The sequence below is a fragment of the Sciurus vulgaris genome (assembly GCF_902686455.1).
Source record: "Sciurus vulgaris genome assembly, chromosome: 2".
NCBI classification, from domain to species: domain Eukaryota; kingdom Metazoa; phylum Chordata; class Mammalia; order Rodentia; family Sciuridae; genus Sciurus; species Sciurus vulgaris.
Window position 1 is genome coordinate 117,312,294 of NC_136462.1, and position 25,499 is coordinate 117,337,792.

Genomic DNA, 25,499 nt, shown 5'->3' on the forward strand with positions numbered 1-25,499 from the left:
TTGTGAGGCTCAAATGACAATGTACATGAAAATGCTTTGCAAATAATATCATTCTATGTAAAAATAAAAGAGAAGAAAATGCATCAAGTGAGAAAAATAGAAAAGCACCTAAAATGCAAAAAAGAAAAAGTGAAAGAAAATTAAGGTATAAAAAATTGCAGGAAATTGAAGTGCATCTTTAATGTAGACCACTTTAAGTCATGCAAATATTCCCTACACATGAAAAGAGAAGGTAGATTACTTTATTTCCTTCCAGTAAACTATAGGAATTTCAGACTTAGAAGAATTAGGCAAGAAGTCAAGCTGTCTTTTACTCCAAAAACGCATAAACATCTAACTTTTTCAATGTATTTTTTTATGATACCTAAAAAATAATTCACACGAGTTTGACACATAAGTGTGAATAATAAAATCTGTGAGACTACTAGTAATTTCTTTATATATAGCACATTACAGCAATATGAAATTCAGCACTGACACCTCTAAATCAAAACAACCACCATCATTATTTCAGGCACTGTTTATGTTTTAATTATAACCATTTATTGTAATAGTATTATTAACTTTATTTTCCAAGTTAGAAAAATAAGGTTTAGACATGCTGATTAGGTAGATACAACTTTAGAAATAAAAATCTTTCCTCCTTCCAATTTATCTTACCAATTCCCAAACACACACACACACACACACACAGTGCTTGGATAAATACAGCAGGATATGCCATATTTATCTTTGTGCCTTTACTAGCTAGAAAACTGGCCTGTAAATAATTATTGAATCAATCTTTTCAAACTATACAACCTAATAAATTTCAAATTTGAGTATATACAAAAATGTATAACTTTCCTTGTTTCACCATGAATTATACCAATATATACATGTTAAAACCTTGACATTACTTTAAATGACTAGCTGTTTTAACAAACACTTGTGTCCACATGAAACCTTTGCTTACCTGCATCATGAAGTGCAGTTCTTCCCTGCAGGTCTACATGTTCGGTAGGACAATTGTACTGTTAAGACACAGAAACTTGGTGATCTGAGACGGTTTTGTTTTAAAATTCAATATCCAGACTCAAATGAACAGCTGTTATTTAATCTTAAAATATTCCACATATCAAAGAAACTTAAGACTTTTAGACAATCTAGCAAATATTTTGACATGAAACAAATATAATAACATGATATGACTGTAAATTTAACAGTATTTCACCACATGGGAAACATATGGTATATTACAATAGCATGGAATATTGAAAATACATGATTTTTTTTTTTTCAGTGAGATTTAAAACAAACTACTAAATAAGGACAAATTGATTCTGCTGTGAAATTTAGTGGTGGACCTGTTGACTAAAACCTAAATTCAGTCAACTAGTTCATAGAATTTTTTGGTTGCCTGATTAAAAGTTTAATAATGTTAATATTATGTAGTCAAAGTTATCTACATTTGTATAGAAATATATAAATCCTATCTTCTATCCCTTTATGTTAGGCCATATTCTAGACAACAGAAAATTCCTATCTCCAACTAATGTCAACAGGAAGGTCAAGTCTTTGTTATTTATTTTTAATACACTGAGTTATGCAATTCACTTCCTTTAGAGTTTTTATTCTTTATTGTTCACATTCCTTCACAAATGATGGAAAAATATCATGTAAGCTAAGAGTCAAAGTTAGCCTATCATTTTCTTTGAACTCAAATTCCAAAATACATTAAAAACATTTATATTTTCAGTCAAATAATAAAACTAAAGTTTTAACCACTTCTACTACCTGTAGAAGTTTTTGCAGGCACAATGCATGTCCATACTTAGCAGCCAGATGAAGAGCATTTCTCCCTAAAAAAGAAATTATGTGAAGGATTATTTCCTTCATACATCAATTTTTAGAGAAATGATTATTCCAAAATTAATGGACAGGATACTTAATTTGTAAGCAGGTTTTCAGTTACTATGATTTTTCATTTAGTCTGATATTTTAATGAGAAAAATAAGCACACAAAACAATGAAGATGGAAAGAAAAATCAACATACAAATCCAAAAGAACTGGAACTTTGTCCTATTCACCACTGAATCTCCAGAACCTACCAGCAGTGTCTAAGACAAAGTAGGTAGTTAAATACTGGCATAGGGAAGAATGGGGGAAGGGAGAAAAAAGAGAATGGGGAGAGGAGAGAAGGAAAGAAATAGCAGATTTCATGTAACATTTCCAATTAGGCAGTGTGGGCAGCAATAATGGAAAAAGTTAAGTACAAGTCATAGAAAGGTTTTTCTCTAATTTTCATACTTCAGTTAGAACTCAAAGGCCATTATGAGACTATATCTCTGAACATCAGACAACTTGTTCAAATATAATGTGTACTAAAATGTGCAATTTTATACATATTTTAAAAGAAATGCCAAAGGGATTAGGGAGGAAAGGTTACCAGATGATTTGAAAAGCTGACTTTGAATTCTGGGAAAAGTAAACTTGCAGAGAACAGCCTACCTCCAAAATTTCTCTCCTAATTATGTTTCTTTACACATTCATCTCTCTCTCTTTTTTTTAAACTGGTTCTCTTTAGTTATACACGACAGTAGAATCCATTATGATATAATTATACAAGCATGGAATATATTCATCTCTCTAGAATGGTGAAAAATACAAGAGTTTAACTAATTAACTACCTTCCAATTTTTAATGCTCTTAACTTTCCTCTAAACACAAATTTCTTAAAACATAACTTGACTTTGCAAGTACACCTTTCTACTAGAAAAGTAATTTATATTCTGATCATTTTGATGGATAAATAAATTGGTTTTCAATTCCCAGTCAGTTTAGGTAAAGTGGTTAGATTTTTCCAGGGTCTGATCACTTTTCTGTTGCTGGTTAATAAGATTCTAGGGCAAAACACAGTGAGATCAAACACAGATACAATATATCAGCCACACCCAATCTCTTCTAATTTCAGTCAGTAATATGTGATCATTTCAAATTTCAATTTAGCACTGTTAATGGACAAGTTTCTGAGAAACATTTTACATTGTGAAAAGTGACAAAAATAACTGGCAAATAGCATGGAATGGAAGTGGTGGAATGAGGCAGAGTGGTGAGTCTCTGGTGTTCCAACAAAATGCTGCAGAAAGCTGATTACATAAAAAGGCCTAAGGGAATACCCAATCCAGACACGATATATAGCAGCAAAAAAATCAAGGGAATATCAGATCTAAAATGTACAATTTTTAAGGGAAACACCAAAGGGATTGGGAAGGAGAGGAAACCTTTCAATTTAAATCACTTTTATACAAAACAGAAGTTGGATTAGTTTACATAAATATTTTAAATCAAATATCCACATCTGGATTATAGCAAATACAGCAACAACTCAGAAATGTCCTTGTCTTCAAGAAAAGACATCTCTAGAGACAAACAAAGAATCAAATAAAAATGTAGCTAAACAGCAGCATAAACAAAAGACAGGAAGAATTTAGAATATGTTGGAATGTAGTATATGAAACAATGTCTGCTGAGCTTGGGAAAGCATCTGAGTTAGATCTGTACTGAAGGAGGCAGGGAAAAAGTCACAGATTAGCCACAAGGCAAAAATGTCCAGAACAGAAAGGATACAGACAAAAACAAGAAAAACACACATTTGACTTGGAATCAGCACTATAGTCTTAAAAGTTCTGAAGACGTATAATTTTAGTCTAAAATTTCTAAGAATATGTATACCTTCATCGATGTATGGGAATACTCCTATAATAAACACATTTCTTGGACTTCAAACATGGATAATAAATTGTTTGGTTTTTAATTTAAAATTTCATGTATGTTTAGGTAAAGATTTTCCTCACTAACTCATTTGTGATCTCTTTGTCTCCCTTTCTGTTTTATTTCTAAATACAACACTGGTTAATGTATTTATTTGCCCATACAGACAGCCATAGGATAAAATATTAAAGATGTTAAGCAAAGTCTGTGCTCTGGGTCAATTTCTATATTTAACTGACCAATAAAGCAGAATTACAAGTTCTAAGCTGTTAAAGAGTGCCAGAGAAGTGGGAATGGTTATCCTGATAAAATGAAAAGTAACGCTCTCATTGGTAAAAACCCACAGCTATATTCAAATACTTACAGGTCTTACCTTTGATATGCAAATTTATGCTACACAATTTTAAAGGATAGACACAGATATAACTAAGTGTAAACAGAAGATCAAGTAAAAAAGATTTCCACTGTTTAAAAAAAAATTCAATAAATATAGCTAAGCAAACAGACTGGGTTCCCTATGAGGCATAATGGCTAAGAACACAGACTGACTGCAACTCATCCACTGCAGGGCCTTGGGCAAGGTACTTAACAGTTCAGTGCCTCACACCTCACTGAGTTAATGTGGGGATAAAATGAGTTAACACAAGTGAAGCGTGTAAAGTGCCTATTTAGCAGCTTAGTAGAGCAGGTGTATAAATATTATATAAATGTCAGCTATCCTTGCTACTATCATTATTGTTGAGGTTGTTGCTGTTTTGAGGTGGTTAGTTCTCCATCACAAAAAATGTCTAGCTTAATGTCAAATGACCTCATGACACAGAGGACTCATGGAATAAAATATGAATATCAACTCATTAGTCCCTAAAGATTATTAAAAGTCTGAGATTTTAGGATCTCGTAACACTACTAACACCAGCACCATAGTACAGGTCTCACACTGCTCATCAGTCCGGTAATCCTTTTGCATCATTTCCCTATACTTGATACCTCAGAAGTAAACCTTTTCTCAACTATTTGAACACAGAAAAGTAAGGACTTCTCTTCAGGTCTGATTAACACTAATTAAATGGCCAGGAATATACCTCAGAAGTAGAGCACTTGCCTTGCATGTGCAAGGCCCTGAATTCAACTGCAGCAGGTATGCGCACGCACACACACACTCACACACACCCACAAAGCAGTGGACATTGTTTGTAATCTCTTTTATGCTTTGTTATTGACTATGGAGGTAAACATACCTGCAGTGTCACTGGTTGTAATGTCAATTCCATGTATAAGGATGGCATTCAAACACTCAAGATTCCCCTTTGAGGCCACCACATGGAAGCTAAGCAAAAAGAAAATAAGTTAAGCCATGGAACCTACCAAAGGTAATTTAAATGTTACATTCATGTCATTCTTTATTCAAAACACACACCCCACACACACATTTAAAGGATATATTAGAACACCTACACAGATTGAGCATCTCTAATTCAAAAATCTGAAATTTTATATGCTCCAAAGTTGGATTTCTGTAACATGCCAATGTATTCCAGAATAACTCCTTAGAACCAGTGATTATTCTAATATCCATAGCCTTAATAAGAGAAAATTTATACCATAATACCATTAACTCCATAATTTATCATTTCAATAGCAAAAGCACTAGTGCTTGAATAATAAATGTACACTGAAAGATTTCTATTTAGATTGTTTTGTTTCATTTCAAATATACTGAAAATGCCAAAAAAAAAAAAAAAGTTATAGCAGAATCCTGTGTCAAAGACACATCAAAACATTTATCCCTTCTCTTCACAATTATGAAACTAAACCCAACATAGAAAAGCCTTCAAAGCAAGCAAAATGACCTTTAAAAGCTACAAAAGAACCGGTGCCTTCTTCCCAGTGACTACCACCTAACTCTTCCTCTTGCTTACAGACCTTCATGATTGGTTAAGTTTCACACAAACAGGCATAATTGAATGATTTTCCTTAAACGGCAAGTCAAACCTGCTTAAGAAACTAACTTGAAGGCATCAAAGATTCAAGACATCAGTTAACAAAACATTCCATTATTTCTTTGACCACCTACTTTATTAATCAACAAACATTTACAGAAACCTTCTGGGAGCACTAAAACCTGCATTGACTATCAAATTCAAAGTGGTAAATAATGTAGGAGTTGTTGGCAAAGGCCACTTGAACTCAGGTTGAAAGAGAACGGAGGGTCTGAACAAGTACAATAACCACTCTGAAGACGCCAGGAGATGAAGGATATGAAAGTGCTCCCCAGGGAGCCTGGATACAGATGTACTCGGCATCACTCTCTCAATCCAGGGTGCATCCTGGAAAAGTTTGGAAAGTTTTATGATCCCCCTGTCCCTGAAAGCTTAGTACTTCTAGTTCCCCTATCCCTGCCTTATTATTTTATATTAAACTTAACGTTTTCATAATATATAAATTCAATGCTTACTTTCTTTGTAGTATATCAGTCTCCTCCTAATAATTGAAAACTCAATAAATGCAGAGATTTTATCCATTTTCCTTCCTATTATAGCCCCAGAATCAAGTTCAAGACAGGTGGTAGACCCTGAAATACTTGAATAACTAAATACTTAGGGACAAACTTTGAAGACAGCTTGCAAATTAATTTCCAGGTATTATGATACTCAGTGTGTGACTCTACTATTATGGCAGATAAAATGCAAACTAGAGACCAAATACTCCTAAAAAAAAAAAAAAAAAAAAAAGTTTGAACACAATCTGAATTAAAGAAAAATAGATGTTTGTGGTAAAAGGTGTATACTGTTCTTAACAGTCAGATTAGTTCTCCTTTTAGTAGAATAATTAAGGCTGAGGATATTGTTCAATCTCTCTGCAACACTGAAGTAGTGAATTATACTATGCAATGCACCATGAAAGCCTTTTAGGCACCACTAATTTCCTTCCCACATAGATACTAAGCCTCCCAATGATCTTGGCGATAACACTGTTTATTTGTTTGCTTGTTTTCACTTCTTGGTTCACAAAGTTTAGAAGACCCCTTTCTTCAAAATCAATCAAAATCATAAGGAGGACATACTAAAAGTCAGAAATCAGAACAAATCTATAATGGCTTATTAATATTGGTATGCTATAAATAGTAAATGTGCTTCAGAAAGAAGATACATCAATCATTAAGATGTGAGCAAAAAATTGTAAAGGAAATATGAAAACCTGCTTCACAAAAATACTTTTTTGCAATTAAAATATCAACTCTTAAGTTTTCTTTTTAAGAAACAAGATATGAACTTCTGCTTCCATAATGGAAGATATAGGTAATTTGGACGATCAGTACCTCTGAGGACAACTAGAAAAGCTGCACAAAATATAAGTATGTGCTCAAGGGTAATGGTAAGCTAAATGGATAGTGAAGAAATAGGGCTGAGGATATAGCTCAGTTGGTAGAGTGCCTGCCTCAAAAGCACAAAGCCCTGGATTCAATCCCTAGCATTGCAAAAGAAAAAAGGAGAAAAAAAAAAAAAAAAATGACTGGGTCAGGATGCAAGGGAAAGAAGACAGATGTCCAGAGGGGTGAGCTTAGTATCTGAGGCTCAGGCTACTTTTTCCCTGTGAGTGTCTGCTGATTCCAGAGAGAGCAGCCGAGTAGCTGAGAGGCTGACCACCACTTTGAAAGCCATGAGTAGATGGGGAGTGAGGAACTAGATTCCACATTCTACAGTTGGTGGTGGGATCCTTGGTGAACCTGACTATTTGGGGTTGGAAGCTCCGAAAAAAATAGATCCTTGCAGTGACAATGGCTAGGCATCAAATATTTCATTTGTTGAATAACACTGAAATCAAGAAGCACTTGTTACTTTTGCTTTAAATTTCAAAATTTAAAAAAAATCAGAATAAAATTGTTTTTATAATTACAGATAATACAGAAGATATATTTGTAATGTCCTATACTTGACTAAATATGAACTGCTTTAATTAAGGAGGAATATAGTTTATGTGTGTGAATAAAAATAGGAAATATTTTATCCCATGAATCCCAGGAAGAATTCTACTTTTAGTGAAAACCTCAAAGATTAATTCTATTCATTTATTTTGCAAACTGGAATTCAAAGTTCATCAAATGATACTAAATTTTATACTTTGTTATTACAAATAATTTCACTCAAAACTGAACTGTAGATCCAAAAATTCAAACAAATACTCAAATGATCATCCATTCAAAACACTCAAAACAGGGATGAGCTGAATTAAAGAAATAAGGTTTCAGCAAAGAGTTTCATACTACAGAAGACTCCCTTTATCTTTTAACATCTTAGAGTTTCTGGAAAAACAAAAACACAGATACTAAATTTTAATTATTTCTACTGTGAGTTCATTTTCATAAATAACTTAAAATTTAGAAAAAACAGGGGAAGGCAAAAATACCCAATGTATCTGTAACTATCAAGTTACAACTTGATGAAATTAAAATACTATAAACTTTTAAATTTTAACTTTTCAAACTTCATCATTTATTTCAAATTTTTATTATCTTAAAAATTATTTATACTCATGTTTACTTACTATTTTTACTATATTTAAAAGTCTAAGCATTCCAAGCTAATGACCCCCATCAAACATTAACTATTCACTTCCTAATATTCATTTCTATATTTAGTCTTTGGTTTCCACCTATAATATTCGAATAAACGGCAAGTTTAAGACTGAGGAATTTTAGGAAATGGGACTTTTCACCTCTAACTTGGAAGGATGCCCAGATATATGCTATAATTATAAAGAGTCTTAACAGAATCTAGATCTACCCTTTAAACCAACTGCTCCCCACCCTCAACAGGAAGGGAAGCAATGAAGATTTGGGATGGGTGGGGGAAAAGACACATGGTTCATAAGCACATAAACTAGTCAGCTGTCCTCCCCAGTAAAGTTAAAAAAAAAAAAGATTGGGGACTTGGGGGAAAGACAATAAAATTTATAGAATTCTTCAAAGTCAAAAGCTTGGGTTCACATCCTAGTTCTGTGACTTTCCATGAGATTAAAGCAAACTATGTAACTTCTGTAAACTTTTTTCTACTTCTTTTATAGGGCTGCCCTGAAGATCAAATATGGTAACATGAAAAAAATCTCATAAGTGAAAATGCATTAAATAACCACAAGTTGCGATTTACTACTGGGCCTAAACAGCTAGACTGTCAGAGTATTCTGGTGTTCTCTCTTTAGCTTGAGAATCTTTTAAATTAGAACACTTATTAGTTTGTTTGAAAGGTTTTGTTTTGTTTTGTTTTGTTCTGGTACCAGGGATTGAAAGGCACTTAACCACTGAGCCACATCCCAAGCCCTTTTTATTAAAAAAAATTTTTTTTCTTAATTATTATTTAGAGACAGGGTCTTGCTGAGTTGCTTAGAGCCTCACTAAGTTGCTGAGGCTGGCTTTGAACTCACAATCCTCCTGCTTCAGCCTCCTGCACAGCTGGGATTACAGGTGGGTACCTCCACACCCCGCTGTTTGAAAGTTTAAGCAGTGTGAATTTTGGTAAAGACTTCTTAATTAAAAATTGATAACCATGATTCACAAATTTCATTTGTATCCCAACATTTTACCCAAATTTCCTTCAGACGTGCTTTTATCTTGGGCAATACTTACGCAGATCTGCCCTCCACATCTAGTTTGCCTGGATTGACTCCCTTTTTAGCAAGGATTGAGGATACTTTTTCTACATCCCCTCTCTCTGCGGCTTTCATCAACCGGTCATCATATTTATTCCAATCTGCTGCATGCTACAAAAGGAAACATGGGATAGTCTATTAGTAAGATTCTGTGGAGAAGGAAGGAAAAAAGAAGGGAAAGCGGTGCTGCATAAGACATCACTCCTTTTCCAACAGCATCCCAAACTTCCTTCTCCCTGCTGTGCTAACTTTGGTAGAACAGCAGTTACAAAACCTTCCCAGGACACATGACATTCAAGTATACTTTATGTTATACTTTTGAGAAAAAGTATGCTTCTCATGTTCTCTGTCCTGTTCTCTTTGTCCTCAGGGAAAGAAAGGAAATTAATAATTACTAAACTGCCACCCTGTGCCAGGCATAAACAACCCCCAAAACCCTAGTAAACTAAAATTATCTTCTCCACTGAACGGATGTGGAGAGTCAATGCTCTGGGGACATTAAATGACTGAAGTGGCCAAGCCCAATCTTGATTTGTGGTTCCCAAGTCAGTTGCTTTTCCTATTCTCCAAATAACACTTTCAGATTCAGCTCCCAGGACTGTCTGTTAGCCACAGAATCTGTATACATTTTAAGAAACCATATTCCTCTCCCAATTATTTAAAGGTACGGTTAGAAATACATTTATAGAGGCAAATCGTACGTGCGCACATGCACACGCGCACGCACATGCACACACGTGCACACACACGCACATAGTCAATACAGAAAGAAATTCATCAGGTTTATAAATTAGGATAAAAAGAAACTTCTACACAGAAAAAACTAGGAAGACTCTAAAGTATTAATTTCTTAGAATCCTAAATAGTAAAATTAGAGATGACTTTCATTTTTTCTTTTTTTTTACATTCAGCACATTTTACTTTTATAATTTAAAAAGATTTTTAACAAAACTTCAGTACACATTTTAAAAAGGAAGCTCAAAGGTAGTTTTTTAAATAAGAGGATGTATATATTTAAATATATGCATATTTCAATATTTAATATATATTTGTATATATATTTAATTGTGCCAAGGTTATCTTTATCTTTGAAGAAAGTTTATTTAAGACAATATTTCTCAGTAAACAGAAATTAAAGAACACAGAAATAAAATACATGTTATTTACACATTCAAGATTTTAACCTTTTAAAATAAAATAAATTATGTGCTAAATCCAGTACTATTTCTAGAACAAAAAATATCTACACATTTTTCACATAACTTATAAAGCAAACACTATGCTCACAAATACCATAACAAACTTCTGGGGGGCAAAAAGACTTACTTGCAGGTTCTCTAAATGTTTAATTAGCAAGCTTATTTTATATCTAGGATCCTTTCTGAACCAAAAAAAAAAAAGAAAGAAAAGAGAAAAGCCACCAATTTTCTTGCTAAATATCAAAGTACTCATTAAAAATATTAAAATTGTGTATAAAAAACGTGAATACATTAAAATTTTAACACACTCTTGAAATTCAGTATTTTAATGGACCCTGGTTCAAGTACCTACAGACCTCATAATTGTCTTCTGAAATTAGTAACAATTTAGAGATTAACCCAGTTCTTTCTAACTTCAAAAGTTCAAACTGACAATTACGAGTAGAGAATAACATGACTTAGTGGCTCAAAATCAAATTACATTTTAGGTACCACCTTTGTTTAGCTGTAGACAAAACAGTTCAGTGACTCTGATTTGAGGAGTGGTAGGGGACCTAAGAGACACTGCACTTTCAAATGCCTCGGGGATTAAGTCATATTAAATATACAAACACTTGCTCTAAATTGATTAGTTTATCCTTAAAAATAAAATAGTATTTATTTCCATCTAGCTGGTGGAGAAAAGCAAAAAAGTCATAAAATTCCAAAGGAAGGTTTTTTTAAAAAAGATCATTAAACAGGATCAGTCTCACATTAGAATGTGATTTTCAGTTTAGTTCATCAAACTCCATTTTCAATTCTGATCCAGTGTCAGTTAACAGTAATGCTGCTCGATGATTAAGATTCTATCATGTGCTTTTTTAAACCCAGGAAAATAAATAAGAATTTTTGTTTTCTATCACTAATCCTAATGGCAAATCAGGAAGAAAAGAGTAATACAAAGAAGTCAAAATTAATAAAACAGTACATTTTAAAATAAAACAGTTCAGAAAGCCTAAAGAGAACCTTTTGTTACACTGGACTAGTAGGATACCTACTCTGTTCTTAGGAGCACAAGAAAACCAACAGCTCATCATAGGCAGGATTTAGTTTCTTGTGGCTAATGGCAAACCACTCCGCATTAAGTTACAAATCTCTGCAGCTCACAAAGAAAGCCCTCACACAAACTCCGAACCAGTGACTCAGTCCCTCACATGCTGTGCTACACTTAGCTTGGATCTCTAAGGATATTTTCTTCGTCTTCAGGATCCTTCTCTGCCTTCATAACGCTTGAAAATTATCTTCCTTACAGCGCAGCACTTGATTAACAGCAGCCCCAAGTCAGGTACTGTAACTCCTCCTATTTCTCCTTCTTTAGAAAACTGTCTTTCAAAGTCCCTTTCAAGGATCCCACTGGAAAACCTAAACAGCACTCTGCATCCTGCTGCTTTGAAACTGCAACAGGGACGCTGCAGCACATGAAAAAAACCGTCCACATCCGAAACATCCAGTAAACAGTGCAGAGCCTGTCTCCTGTTGATGGGGTTCTATTTTAGAGTCCATGGGACCTGACAGCTGAGTAATAGAAAGGAGCAGCTAAGAATATATTGTAAAGGCATGCTTTTCTTCTGAGTAATAAATTTCAGGTCTACTGGGGAAAATGACTCAAACATGTTGTAAAACATGCTTATTATATCAAAACAACTTGTGTGACATAATGACAACACTGTTAAGAGACAAATTTGGTTATCCTACAAAACAATATTTAAAACCAGTTTCAGTCGTAGGATCATCTATCATGGAGTTATAATAGCCTTGACAAACAGAATATAAAATTCTATTTAAAGCCAATGTGTCACACTTTAATTTAAGGAAATGCACACACACAGTAACACTTTCAAATTTTCTCCATTTTAGTACCCACACCAGTCTCATTCTGCATACAACCAAGTTTCAGCTTACAACTGCTGCCAGTCTGTCTCCTTGCATGTTAAATGAGAAGAGATGGAGGAACTGCCAAGACATTAAATAGACTACATCATGATGAATACTTTTCGACGGATTTTAAATTTAACTCAGTACTCTTAATTTCCAAGTTTAGCGCCCTGCCTGTTATAACAAGTAAATATTTTATCAGTGGAAAGTCAAATTATCTAGATTTGGTGGATTAAAAAACAAATAAACTGATTAAACACTAAAGGAGGCAAATGTACGTTAAATATTGAACTACACTATAAATAAAATTCTGTTTGGGGACGAAACAGAGGACTCCTCCACATTCCTCACATTATTAAGGTTGATACACCCACAAGCCCAGGGTGTTTTTTTTAAGCCATGTTTTATTTACCACAATAGCATAAGAATAATTTATACTTCCTCCAAAAAGACACATTCAGGAAAAAATGTCTCATGGGAATGCAAAACATTTCAACACAAGCTTTTATAAAAACAAGGTAACTGCTCCCAGTAAAAAATTCTGTTAGGAACTTCAGCAAGAAATTCATTTCCTACTATTTAAATTTAAAACCGTACATCCATGTTCTAATTATAAAACATATATGTATTATTTTCAAAACAATGATTTCTCCCCCCTCAACCCATAAGCTATCACAATGAATTCATCTGACTGAGTCCAGAAACTCCACCCAGCCTATTCAATCTTCTTCAGAGGAAATCTGGGACAGAACTCAGGTCCTGTCCTTTGGTTAACAAAGCAAGCACATTCTTTTTTGAAATAGACAGCATAGGCAAAAGAAATAAAAAGAAGGGGGAACCTGTAAGGAGTAACTAAAGCCACAGAAGAAGCTGCCCATGCTCAGGAAGATGGGATGTGCGTGTCCTAGTGCACAGAGAAGTCCCGGGCCTCCCCATGCTCTGTGGTATAATCTGCTCCTCTCTTATATACTCCTTCATAGCTGTTGCCAAGGAATCCTAAGCAGACCCCTGCCATTGCTGTTCCCTGTGTCTGCAAGGTTCTTCCCTCATCTTCATGCAGGTTCTTCTCAATGTCATTTTCCCAAGAAAGGCTTCTCAGATCTCTGCACCTAAGCAGCCCCCATCTGCTCTACCTTGACACTCTTTATCCTGTCGATGCCACTCTACTTTCCTTCAAAATGCTTAATAGTATCTGCCATTATGTTATTGTGTACCTGTTTATTAGTTGACTGCCTATCTCCCTAGCACCTCTATAATTTGACTAGATGTCTAAAGTCTTTTCTATATCTGTTTTGAAATTATAAAACTATTTTTTAAACAAGTAATTTGGTAGTCAATGGAGTCTTATCCGTGTTAAGGACCAGAATCTAAATCTGTTTGAGGAAACCTCTTTCTCTTGGCAGATATCGCTAACATTTACTAGCAACATTGCTTCCCAGTAAACTGTTCACCTTCAGACAACAAATATCTATTGGCCTGAGACATGATAGGAAGTCCAAGAGTGACTCAGCTGATTGCAACTGAATAGACCCTACAGCTTCTCATCAATTAAAGATCCTTCTGAACCCTTACCTCCTATACATCTACCCCTCAAGTCTCTCTTCATCACTCTTCAAATTCTACTGGGCCCTTCAGAAAACACCATAAATAATGGTTAAAGAATATGTTTTGGAATCAGGCAAACCTGAGTTTAAATTCCAGCTCTGCTACCTTTCCACTGTGTACAAGTAGAATTTATTTATACTTTCTAAGTCTCAGTGCCTCAAGTACAAAGAGAACCTATCTGTTATAAACTCAAACAGGTAATGCATATGAAAGGTCTCAGCACTGTGCCTGGCAGATATTAATGTCCAAAAATGAAAGGCATTGGTGATGGTTACAAGCGCTCCTGCTCAGAGATGCTGAACAGAAGAAAATTCTTTCAAAAACTACCAAAGTAAAAAAACAAAAAACTTCAAGCACTTATTTTGCCTTTCCTATGTCTGTGTGTCAACTAATGCCTGGGGGTAACGAAAATAGTTAATGATTTATGTGGGTTTGTCTCTGTGTCCTCTATTCTGTACCATTGGTCTACCGTCTATTTTGGTGCCAATACCATGCTGTTTTTGTTACTATTGCTCTGTAGTATAGTTGAAGGGCTGGTATTGTGATACCTCCTGCTTCACTCCTCCTGCCAAGGACTGCTTTGGCTACTCTGGGTCTCTTATTCTTCCAAATGAATTTCATGATTGTTTTCTCTGTTTCTATGAGGTATGTCATTGGGATTTTAATTGGAATTGCATTGAATCTGCATGGCACTTTTGGTAGTATGGCCATTTTAACAATATTAATTCTGCCTATCCAAGAACATGAGAGATCTTTCCATCTTCTAAGGTTTTCTTTAATTTCTTTCTTTAGTGTTCTATAGTTTTCACTGTTAAGGTCTTTCACCTCTTTTGTTAGATCAATTCCTAAGTATTTTACTTTTTTTTTGAGGCTATTGCAAATGAGGTAGTTTTCCTAATTTCTCTTTCAGAGGATTCATCACTTATGAATAGAAATGCATTAGATTTATGAATGTTGATTTTGCTGAATTCATTTATGAGTTCTAGAAGTTTTCTGATGGAATTTCTTGGATCTTCTAAATAAAGAACCATGTCGTCAGCAAATAGTGATAGTTTGAATTCTTCTTTTCCTATTTGTATCCCTTTAATTTCTTTCTTCTGTCTAATTGCTCTGGCTAGAGTTTCAAGGATGATGTTGAATAGAAGTGGTGAAAGAGGGCATCCTTGTCTTGTTCCAGTTCTTAGAGGCAATGCTTTCAATTTCAATGGGTATAGAGCTTTAGTTTTGCAGGATGAAAAAATTCTTCAGATCAATTGCACAACAATGTGAACATACTTAACACCCTGAACTGTACACTCAAAAATGGTTTTAAAATGATGAATTTTATGTTATGCTTTTTAGCACAATTAAAAATAAAACATAATACAAGCTGGGCACGGTGGTGTACAACTGTAATCCCAGCAGCTCAGGAGGCTGAGGCAGGAGAATCATCACGAGTTCAAAGCCAGCCTCAGCAATGGCAAGGTGCTAAACAACCTGGTGAGACCCTGTCTCTAAATAAAATACAAAATAGGGCTGGGGATGTGGCTCAGTGGTTGAGTGCTTCCGAGTTCAATCCCCGGGACCAAAAAAATAACACAAGAAATGTAAAATCTCACATTGTCTTCACATGATTAATATAAATTTATAATTTTTTTTTTTTAAATCAGGGGATTGAGGGTATAGATGAAGCAAGACTGGCCATAGCTTAATAATAACTGTTAAAGCTGAGTTACACTAAACTATTCTCTTGACCTCTTACATTTCATGCACTGTTGATACATGGTCCAAAAAAATTTGGCTGATGTGTAAACTTTTAAATTGCATTACATGCTTATCATTAAGGCCTCTCACTGAATTGTTAATATGGCAGGAAAAGTAACACATCCTTTGCACAGTAATCCTTCAACAAAAGGCACCTTTCTGCTTTAAAAGGGAACTATGAACTTCTCAACATATTTGGCAAGTACAGTCATAGACTTACTGTCTTGTCTTAGCCTTAAAATTTTAAATGAAAGCCTTCTGAAAGGAAGTCATATTTTTGAAGTACATTTAGTGTATACCATGTATTACAGCAAAAACATTTCTACAGTCACTATGAAACTTTTTTAATTTAACTGAAATGCACATTTACATTAAACATGTATAAACTACAAGAAAGTTTACAAATGATAATAGAAATGACCATAATTCCACAATGCAGAAATGACATTATTAAACATTTTGCCTAGTTTCTTTTCTATTAAGTGATCTAATCAAGATTTTTAAACCCATATGATAAATCCAACATGGACTATGAATCCATTCAATATTTAAAGCAGAAAGTCTCCTAAGAACTTACAGATTAAATCCTATACAAATCAATACGAAATATCCTATATCCAATAGCAGGACACAGCTAAAATGACCTAGTAAACAGTTTAAGACTAAAAGCAATTTTTGCTACATTATCCAAAGATGATGACAGTGAAACTCACAGAAAACTGCTTTAAACTGTTATGAACCTCTTTAAGAATCTGATGAAAGCAATGAATCCTCTTTTTAAATTGCATATAAGCACTCATTATAGGAAAAACCAACTTTGTTTTCTATTCTCACACTCATCACAAATTACTTCTATGACGAGATATGTGGGACTTCTCCCCACATACCAAGCAATTTTTCAGTGGACATCCTCCAATTTAATGCAATTCTGACACTACTCACCTGGAGAGAGCCTCAGATTCCCAAGACTTACTATCCTCCCCACCTAAGAGGCTGCAATGTTTGAATAGGTTTGCCCTCTCCAAAACTTACATTGAAATTTGGTCCTCAAAGTGTAGAGAGGTGGTGGGACCTTTAAAAGGTGATTAGATTGCTATTCATAGGACTGGAGTAGTTACCATGAGAGCCAGCTGTTATAAACTGAGGCTACCTCTTGTACTTTGTCTCTTTTGCACAAACTCACTTGCTTTTTTCTTTTGCCAAGTTATGTTGCCCTCACTAGAAGTGGAACAGACGTTGCTCTTAAGACTTCCCAGCCCCCAGAATTCTGAATCAAAATTAGTTTCTTTCCTTTATAAACTACCAAGCCCCAGACATTTGGTTATAGCAACAGAAAACTGATTAAGACAAAAATGCCACTTGCTAGTCCCAAGTCGTGGCCTGTGCTTCTGAGTGACTGTCTACAAATCATGATTCCCATGGTGCCCTCTTCTGGTTTGATTAATTTGCCAGAGCAGCCCACAGGATTAAAGGAAGCACTTTGATTATATTTACTCATTTATTCTAAAAGGTAATTACCTAGGACACAGATGAACAGCCAAACGAAAGAAATGTATAGAGCAAAGTATGTGGGAAGAAGCACAAGAGTTTTCTTACCATCTCCTGGAATGTCACCCTCCAAGTTCCTCCTGTGTTCAGCAAGCAAGAAACTCTCTGAACCTTATTCTTTTGAGTTGTTATAAAGACTTCATTATAAGGTATGTGTGATTAAATCATTGATCACTGATGATCAACTCATCCTTCAGTCCTCCTCCCTCCCCCAAGGTTAGAGGATTTTGTCTGCTATAACTGTAGGCAGCTGTAGAATGACTGGAGAATCCTGTTGTTCTGACATCTAACCTGGTGTTCTTCCTATTAATTAAACTACTCCTATTTCTCTAATTACCTGGAAAAAATTTCAATGTAAAAATGCAAACATTTCTTGAAAATTTAAACCTAAGAAACTCAGATTTCCTTTACAGCAAAAATATATGAAAATGTCTATATTTACTTACACGTGCAAACTTTTTGAAGCACCTTTTACATGTCTGGCACTGGGGATACAACAGTAAGACAGTCAAAGTCTCTCTCCTAACGGAACCTGATGCTCTAACGAGGAAAGACAGAAAGTAAACAATTAAGGAAAACAAGTTATCAGCTAAACAAAGGGAAAATAGAAGGTAATGCTAGCTAATTGTGAAAGGCTGTTCTGAGAAGGTGATCATAATGGTGAGCTCGCAATGGCAAGGAAGAACCAGTCCATGAGGATTTGCATTCCAGAGAAAGGGAACAACCAGTAAAAGCACAGCATATCTGAAAGAAGGCCAGTGTAGCTGATGCATAATCAGTAAGAGGGATCCAGAATGAGATAAGGGTAGAAGAAAAGGCAGGCACCAACAGATGTAAAAGGTAGGAGTTCTCAGTTTTATCATGAACATTTTTCAAAAGGGACTTCAAGGATTAAGGTAACTGCTTTTTCATTAAGTTCTTCAGGCCACTTCAGAATAAAGTCTTAAGAAAAAACAAACCTTTATCCTGGCACACTATTTTTTTTTTACTTCCAAGAATTTATATTGAGCAATAACTGGCTGAATCTTAACTTACCTTGAAATGTTTACAAGACTAATCAATTACTTTAACATACCAGATACCATAATCTACCTCATCCACTTCAGACCTAGAACCTAAATAAACTTTGAGACCATACAAGAGTAGAGTGAAGGGAAGAGAGGGGGTGTGCGGGGAGGAAGAAGAGAATGAATCAGACATTATTACCCCATGTATATATTTAACTATATGACGGGTGGTATTCTGCATTACGTATAACCAGAAGAATGAGAAATTATACTCCATTATATATGATGTATCTAAGTATATTGTACTGTCATATATAACTAAAGCAAACAAAAAAAATAGCACCTCAAAAACAATCACAATCATATCCTCAAGATAAGTGTCTTTGAAAAAAGAATGTAGAGGAAACTATTAAAATCTTCAATGGAAAAATTACGTATGTCCTAAATAAAAACTAAATAACAAATGTGTTATTTAGGTAAATTCTCCCCAATATCTAATTGAAACAAAACACAATAGGATTCTGTAGTATCCATAATTTCAACATTCCCAATGTTGAAAACATTCCCAATGTTCAACATTCCCAATTACTAAACCCAAGACAATCACTGCCACAACTCAAAACTTAGCAGAGAGCAAAGCTCACAAAGCATGAACATTCCTTAAAGATTAGGCTGCACAATTAAGAACTGTTCTACAGTTCACTGGACTGGTGATGGTTAGAAATATTTCCCCATTCCATTTAGTCCATTTATTTATTCTTCCCTCTTGTGTAACAGCAAATTATAGCTTACATAATAGGAAAGGAAAAGAAGAATGCTAAAATAAATCAGGAAAACAAAAGCTGTACTACCAGCTTCCTTCTCCCTGACCCATGACTCTTTTCTCTGTATGATTTCCCTTATCTTTATTTAATTATGTCCTATCCACCTCTCTCACCCTTCTACTGTATGGTGTGAAAGAACACACTTGGGACTCAATGACACAAAGAGAGGGGGGAAAAAACTGTATTCTATCAATTACTTTTCTGAGCACAGCAAAAACAGGCTTATTCCTGCTTCACTCCATTTCTCTACGTAAAAATGACAAGAACTAAGATGGTGATGATAATGATGAACATTTAAATAATAAATCTAATCCCTTCAGGATCTCAGATGGCTATGCCATCTGAAAAAAAAAATTTTTTTTTTAAAGAACTAGAATCAGAAAGACTAGGAATGCACTGCCTTGCCAAAATTTCCTAGCCACCCAGTTTGATTCTATTCTAGTCTGCTGTTTGAATACCAGACTGTCTACCCCTCCCTAATGCAGGTATTTGTTCCCTTATTAGAGCTGTCTAGGCCCTCAAAAGAGGTTACTAAAAATACAGACCAGAAGCTGCCTCTCCAAGTTTAAGAAGTATCACTTGTTTCTAATATCACCTATTTCACCCTTCTTCAAAAAAGACAAATTAAGTTTCAAATATAATATGTAAATATATGCATAGATCTTAAATAGAACAACTTATAATGCATGTTATATAAGAATAGAGTTCTCAGGCTGGTTAAGTAAGATTTTATTCGATATCCCTTTTTAAATGTTAAGGAATTGGTAATTTGGAAAAAATAAACTTTGCTCCTTAATACTTTTAGAAAAATATATTCGAATTAGAGTTCTTAAAAATGCCTGAATGTCATGAGTAAAAATTTTTAAATATAATGTTAAAAACCAAGGAAGGTCTATTATTACCTCCCACCCTTACATACACCAATGAATATAGTAATACCTTTGATGAGTTTTAACAAATATGTTTGTCAGTGTTCTAATATGTATCTCAAAACAGGTCAGTTTTAGAGAGCACAAAGCGAAAAGCAAAACAGATACACTTGTTAAATACAGCCTCTGATGGAGACTTTCCACAGTGAAAAACAAAAGATATTTCCTCAGCTTTTAACTTTTTCTACATTTTGTTAAGAAACATTAATTAAATAAAAATATGAACTTTGGGGGTTTGCTAGAACCCAAAAGACCCTTCAAGAATTAACATGAAAACAAACCTTACAATACCAATAGCCAATATTTTTAAAACTTTAAAATGGGAAACATGTACGCAAAACTTACAGGAAAGTATGTTTTTATAAACACATTTGAACTTATTGTTTTTCCTCTCATATATTAAATGAACATAATTTTTACACAACACAAAGATCTTCCCACACAGTTATTTTAAAAGGATTTCCTTCCAGTGAGTCTTAATATGTGTTCCATATTAAAAATGCATGGCCATCCTAATTAGAATAAGCTATACCCTGTGTATGTATAATATGTCAAAATATATTCTACTGTCATCTATATCTAAAAACAAAAAATACATGACCAAATTAATAATGAAAAAGAACGCTTATTCACATGTGTAGGTCTATAGTAAAAATGAGCTCCTAAAATAAGGATTCTCTTTCAAAGTTGTTTAAGAAATACTTCTGAGTGTATACATAATTGTTAAACTTTAAAAAGAGCCCCTCAATTTCAGTCATATTATCACCAAAGGCTCGGTCCTTATTCCCAATGCCAATTCACTAATGAGGACACTGTTTTGAGAAAAAGGAAAAAGTTTTACTGCTTTGCTAGCAAAGAAGAAACACAGGGGACTCCTGTCCTAGAGGCTGTGATTCTGCCCATCAGGGAGAACAGGGGGATTTTTAAAGAAGCAATTCAAAGCCTACATTCTTGTGTGCTCTGTTGGAAGTTGTAATTCACTTGTTAATTTCAGAGACAGTCATTTCCAGATCTTCTAGTACCATCCCAAAGTCTGAATTACTTCGTTCCTTTGGTGGGTGTGTGCTCAAGACAGATAACTGCCTAGGATGGGGAAGAAAGGTAAATACTGTTTCCCCCAAGATTAGGGAGGGGGAAAGTTAGGAGGGGGAGGAACACAGGAAGAGAAAGCAAGTTGTCCCTTTGGAAACTAAGCTGCCTTGGCAGTGCAGCAAGGGCTAGACTCAAAGCATAAAGTGGACCACTGTTACAATATTGTTATTTCTACTTTCTAAATGGGGCATGGATTAGAAGTTAACTAATTTGTGGTGGTGGATTGTGAAGCACTATTTAAATCTTTCACTTCTGGGAGCCCACCCCTTTGCAGTGTGACTTCGTTACTCCCCCATCAAGATATGGCACTTATTGCCTTGTCCCTTGAATCTTGGCTGGACTTGTAATTTATTTTGAATGCAGCAGAAGTGACCTGGTGGAACTTCTGCATGTAGGCCGCAAGAGACCTTGCAGCTTCCACTTTAGCCTCCTTGGAATGCTGCTGGCACACTGCGAGCACAGCAGACCCCTTGAGGATAAGTCTGCCAGAGAGAAAGAGCCCAGCCACCCAGCCATGCTAGCCAGCATCAAGTGTCAAGACAGTGATGTGACCATCCTAGCCATCCAGTCCTGGTGGAGCCACCAGGCGAATGCAGTCATAGGAGTGGCCCCAAACAGATCAGTGGAGTCATCACGTGGCAGGGTCTGGCCCAAACTGCTGACCTACCAAGTCAGCAGCAAATAAAATAGTTGTTGTTTTAAGCCACTAAATTTAAACCTAGAACTGTCTGAATCCAAAGTCTAGACTCTCTCCACTAAATAAAGTTGAAATTTATTCTTTGGTATGGAAACACATACACCTTGTAGTCTAATTCAACTTTGTAGCTATTAAGAGCAAGCAAATTAGGAAATAATAGCATTTTAGTAATCCATTATCTGAAAACAGGGGATGAGTTGGGTATAGAAATAAATCTTTTTACCCTCTTCAGGGAAGGAAAATATATACGCATATTGAAATGTAATAGTAATATAAAACTAACCAAAGTTTATAGAAAAAGTACTACCCCCTTCTTTCCCACAGATACTCTAGTATTCACTTAACACCTAACAGGAGAATCACAGCCTCTGGGATAGGAGTCCCCTACGTTTCTCCTTTGCTAGCAAAGCACTAAAACTTCTTTTTCCTTTTTTCTCAAAATTGTGTCCTCATTATTGGATTGGTAACGAGGACAAGGACCAAGCTTTTGATAACAAATTGGTGACCACAAGGGGAACCCAAGAGCAGCACTTGTTCTGGTTTTCTTGTGTGAGTCTGGCACTGTGAGCAACACTCCCTTCTGTGCTGAGGACGTAAGGTGGCTACTGAGCTTTTTGAGAGCAGACTGACGGAGAATTAGGAAATGGGATGAGTTTGCCCCGGGTACAACCAGAGGCGCTGTTTTCAGAGAAACAAAATGGCTTGGAGAGGGACCCACACTCACAGGGGAAGAGACTAAGAACGCGGTCCCTCAGAAGCCCAATAAGCTTAAGAAGTCTTGAGGATGTGGCTATCAACACACAGCTGATCTGACTGGAATCAAACAGACAAAAAGACAATAGACAACTACCAAGTAACCCCCAGTCTGAATTAAGGAACCAGAGCTGACTTCTAGATCCCCTAGGTCTCCAATCCTCTGAGCATCCTGAGAAGGCTACTTAACCCTGACTACACTTCCCAGTGAAGAAGGGCATATCCCCCAATACTCTGTTCAACTGTGGACAAGAATGACATATTAAAGGAAGCATCTCACAGACTACACAGCCAACAGCCATGAAAACAAGACAGGTGCCAGCTAAGCAAGGAGCATGCCCTCATGTCCATAAAAGCAGTCCTTTTACTGCTTTTACCCAATAAGATTTCCAGCATCACTAGGGATCTGTGATTGCCATGTGTTCCCATTCTCCTCCCACCCGGCCTAACACCTCCCCTCTTTTTTTGGTACCAGGGATTGAACACAGAGATGCTTAAACACTGTGCTCCATCCTGAGCCCTTTTTAAAAAAATTTTTTGAGAGAGGGTCTCACTAAATTGCTTAGGGCCTCACTAAGTTCCTGAGGCTGGCTTTGAACTCTTCGATCAATCAATCGTCCTTCCTCAGCCTCCCCAGCCCCTGGGATTACAGGTGTGCAACACATACCAGGCTCTTCCCTTTTCTTAAAAGGAACATTTACAGTGGATAACCTATTACTGGGACATCACACATGTGGCAAGTAACAGTCTTTTAGGTCACTGATCAGGGAAATTTATATATACAAAAAGGTGTGAACATTTTAATGAGGTTTACACTTCAAGACCAATGTGATTGAAGTAAATTCTTGAGGTGTTTTCTTTCCTTGAGGAAGGAATAAATCTATTTTGAATACTGAAGGGAAGGAAGCTAACATTTGTGATCAAGAGAACCAACCAACCAGGTATGGTGGCCCATGCCTGTAATTCCAGCTACTTTGGAGGCTGAGGCAGGAGGATCGCAAATTTGAAACCCACCTGGGCAACATTGCAAGATCCTGCCTCAAAAAAAGAGAGGTCTGATTGTACTGAAATATATTGTTATTCACAATTTACCACCCCTCATCTTGGAAGAGGCTTATATATCCCTATTCATTAATTTATAACTTGCCTCTCTCTCGTGGGAAGAATACTTGCCCCTGAACCTCACTGACTTTGAACCTGACCATGTCCCAAGTTCTTGGCACTCAGGAAGCACTCCATGTGACAGAAGTTTTAAGAGGTTTTGCAAGGTTTAGCTAGCCCTGAGTTCTGTGCACTACCACACAGATGGTAGGTGTTGACAGGGGCTGCTCCTTCAGTCTGAGCCTTGGAATGAAAATGTGTGGAGCAGAGCTGCTCTGCACTGGTGGTCAAAAAAGCCTACATGTACTGTAATGCTGTAATAAGCCACCTCTGCAGCACAGTGGGTTAATATAGAAATCACATGAAACCAAAAGTAAAAGGGGAAGAATTATGTGATGTATCATAGGTATTACTCTAGCAGGTGAATACAGAATGAGATGCCTATGGTTGTAGATAAGTAGTTAAAGAAGGATCTGTTTCTAAAAGTGACTACGGGTATGGGGAAATATGGATTCTTTAAAGGATAAATCAGTTCAGTTTGAATGCTGGAAACAAGTTGTGGCAAAACTTGCAAACCTAATAAATAAACACTTATTGAGCATGTACTTCACACAGCCCTCGATTATAATCAAGACAAATTTTTATGGCCATTTTAATTTTACACAAAAAGAGAAACTTAAAGAAGTTCAACAACTTGTCACCATTACACAGTTACCAAATGACAGTTAAAAAATTCAAACCCAAGGCTAATCCTAAAATTCGGGTTTTTTTTCTATACCTGCTGTCAAAAAAAGGGCACAGATTATTTACAAATCATGCCATAAAAGTGGCTACTTGATTTTATACCATTTACCAATTCTAATAAGAAAAGTTGATACCATAAACTCTATTTAAAGTCTGAATCCTATTAAATACGTTATTCATAATGAATATTTCTTTTATAATCTGAAATGTTCCTATTAATGTGACAACCAAGAATCTAAAACAATACATCTTTTATCTCTACTAAATAATTTTTTTTAAATTTAGACTCCAGAAATTCAGAATTGAAAGATTCAGATAAATGATGGCCGAAATCTAACTTTTCAAAATAAAAAGATTTCCCAAATTAACAATGAATTAAAATAATAGGTGATGCATTTCAGAGATTTTAAATACTTTATAAACTGGCTAATAGCTGTTAAACTCCCCTTACTAGCTACAATTAAGTGTTGTTTTCTTATGTAATAATACATTCAGAACAGAAAATACTAATACATATTCAAATAGAGAAGACAAGCAAGAGGGAAGTAGAGAGAAAAAAACAAAATCATCATTAAAAAAAAAAGATAACATTGGGGAAGTGCTGGGGTATGATATTAGCCAGATTATATTGTTAATGATTATATTGTTATATTGTGTGCATGTATGAATATGTAACAACACATCCCATCATTTTGTACAACTATAATGCACCAATAAAAAATGTAGACAAAAAGAACATTAATTTTGTATTTTGTTACCTATATTTCCAGACTTCAACACCTACATATACATTAAATTTTAAGTCAAAATAAAAACATATTATACATGCTTTACTTAAAGGATTATTCTTAATATGAATTTATCAGAATTGCTTATAGATGAATATTCCTAACTTGGAGAATTTCAAAGTTTATTAAAATATTAACCTTTCTGGCTCCCTCTG

General features: G+C 35.2%; 1 protein-coding gene across 3 annotated transcripts in view; it reads right to left on the reverse strand.

Annotated features, from left to right (window-relative positions):
* UACA (uveal autoantigen with coiled-coil domains and ankyrin repeats) overlaps window positions 1-25,499 on the reverse strand; it is an 85,462-nt gene that overhangs the window by 33,260 nt on the left and 26,703 nt on the right. For 2 of the 3 annotated variants that reach the window (XM_079122600.1, XM_079122601.1), the window contains exons 2-5: window positions 9,378-9,511; window positions 4,993-5,081; window positions 1,777-1,841; window positions 956-1,013 (exon numbers count right to left, since the gene is read on the reverse strand). In XM_079122600.1, the coding sequence (XP_078978726.1) occupies window positions 956-1,013; window positions 1,777-1,841; window positions 4,993-5,081; window positions 9,378-9,511 (346 nt within the window). Of the gene's footprint in view, window positions 1-955; window positions 1,014-1,776; window positions 1,842-4,992; window positions 5,082-9,377; window positions 9,512-11,636; window positions 12,122-25,499 lie in introns of those variants that run through there. The other variant, XM_079122599.1, reaches the window with a different exon arrangement.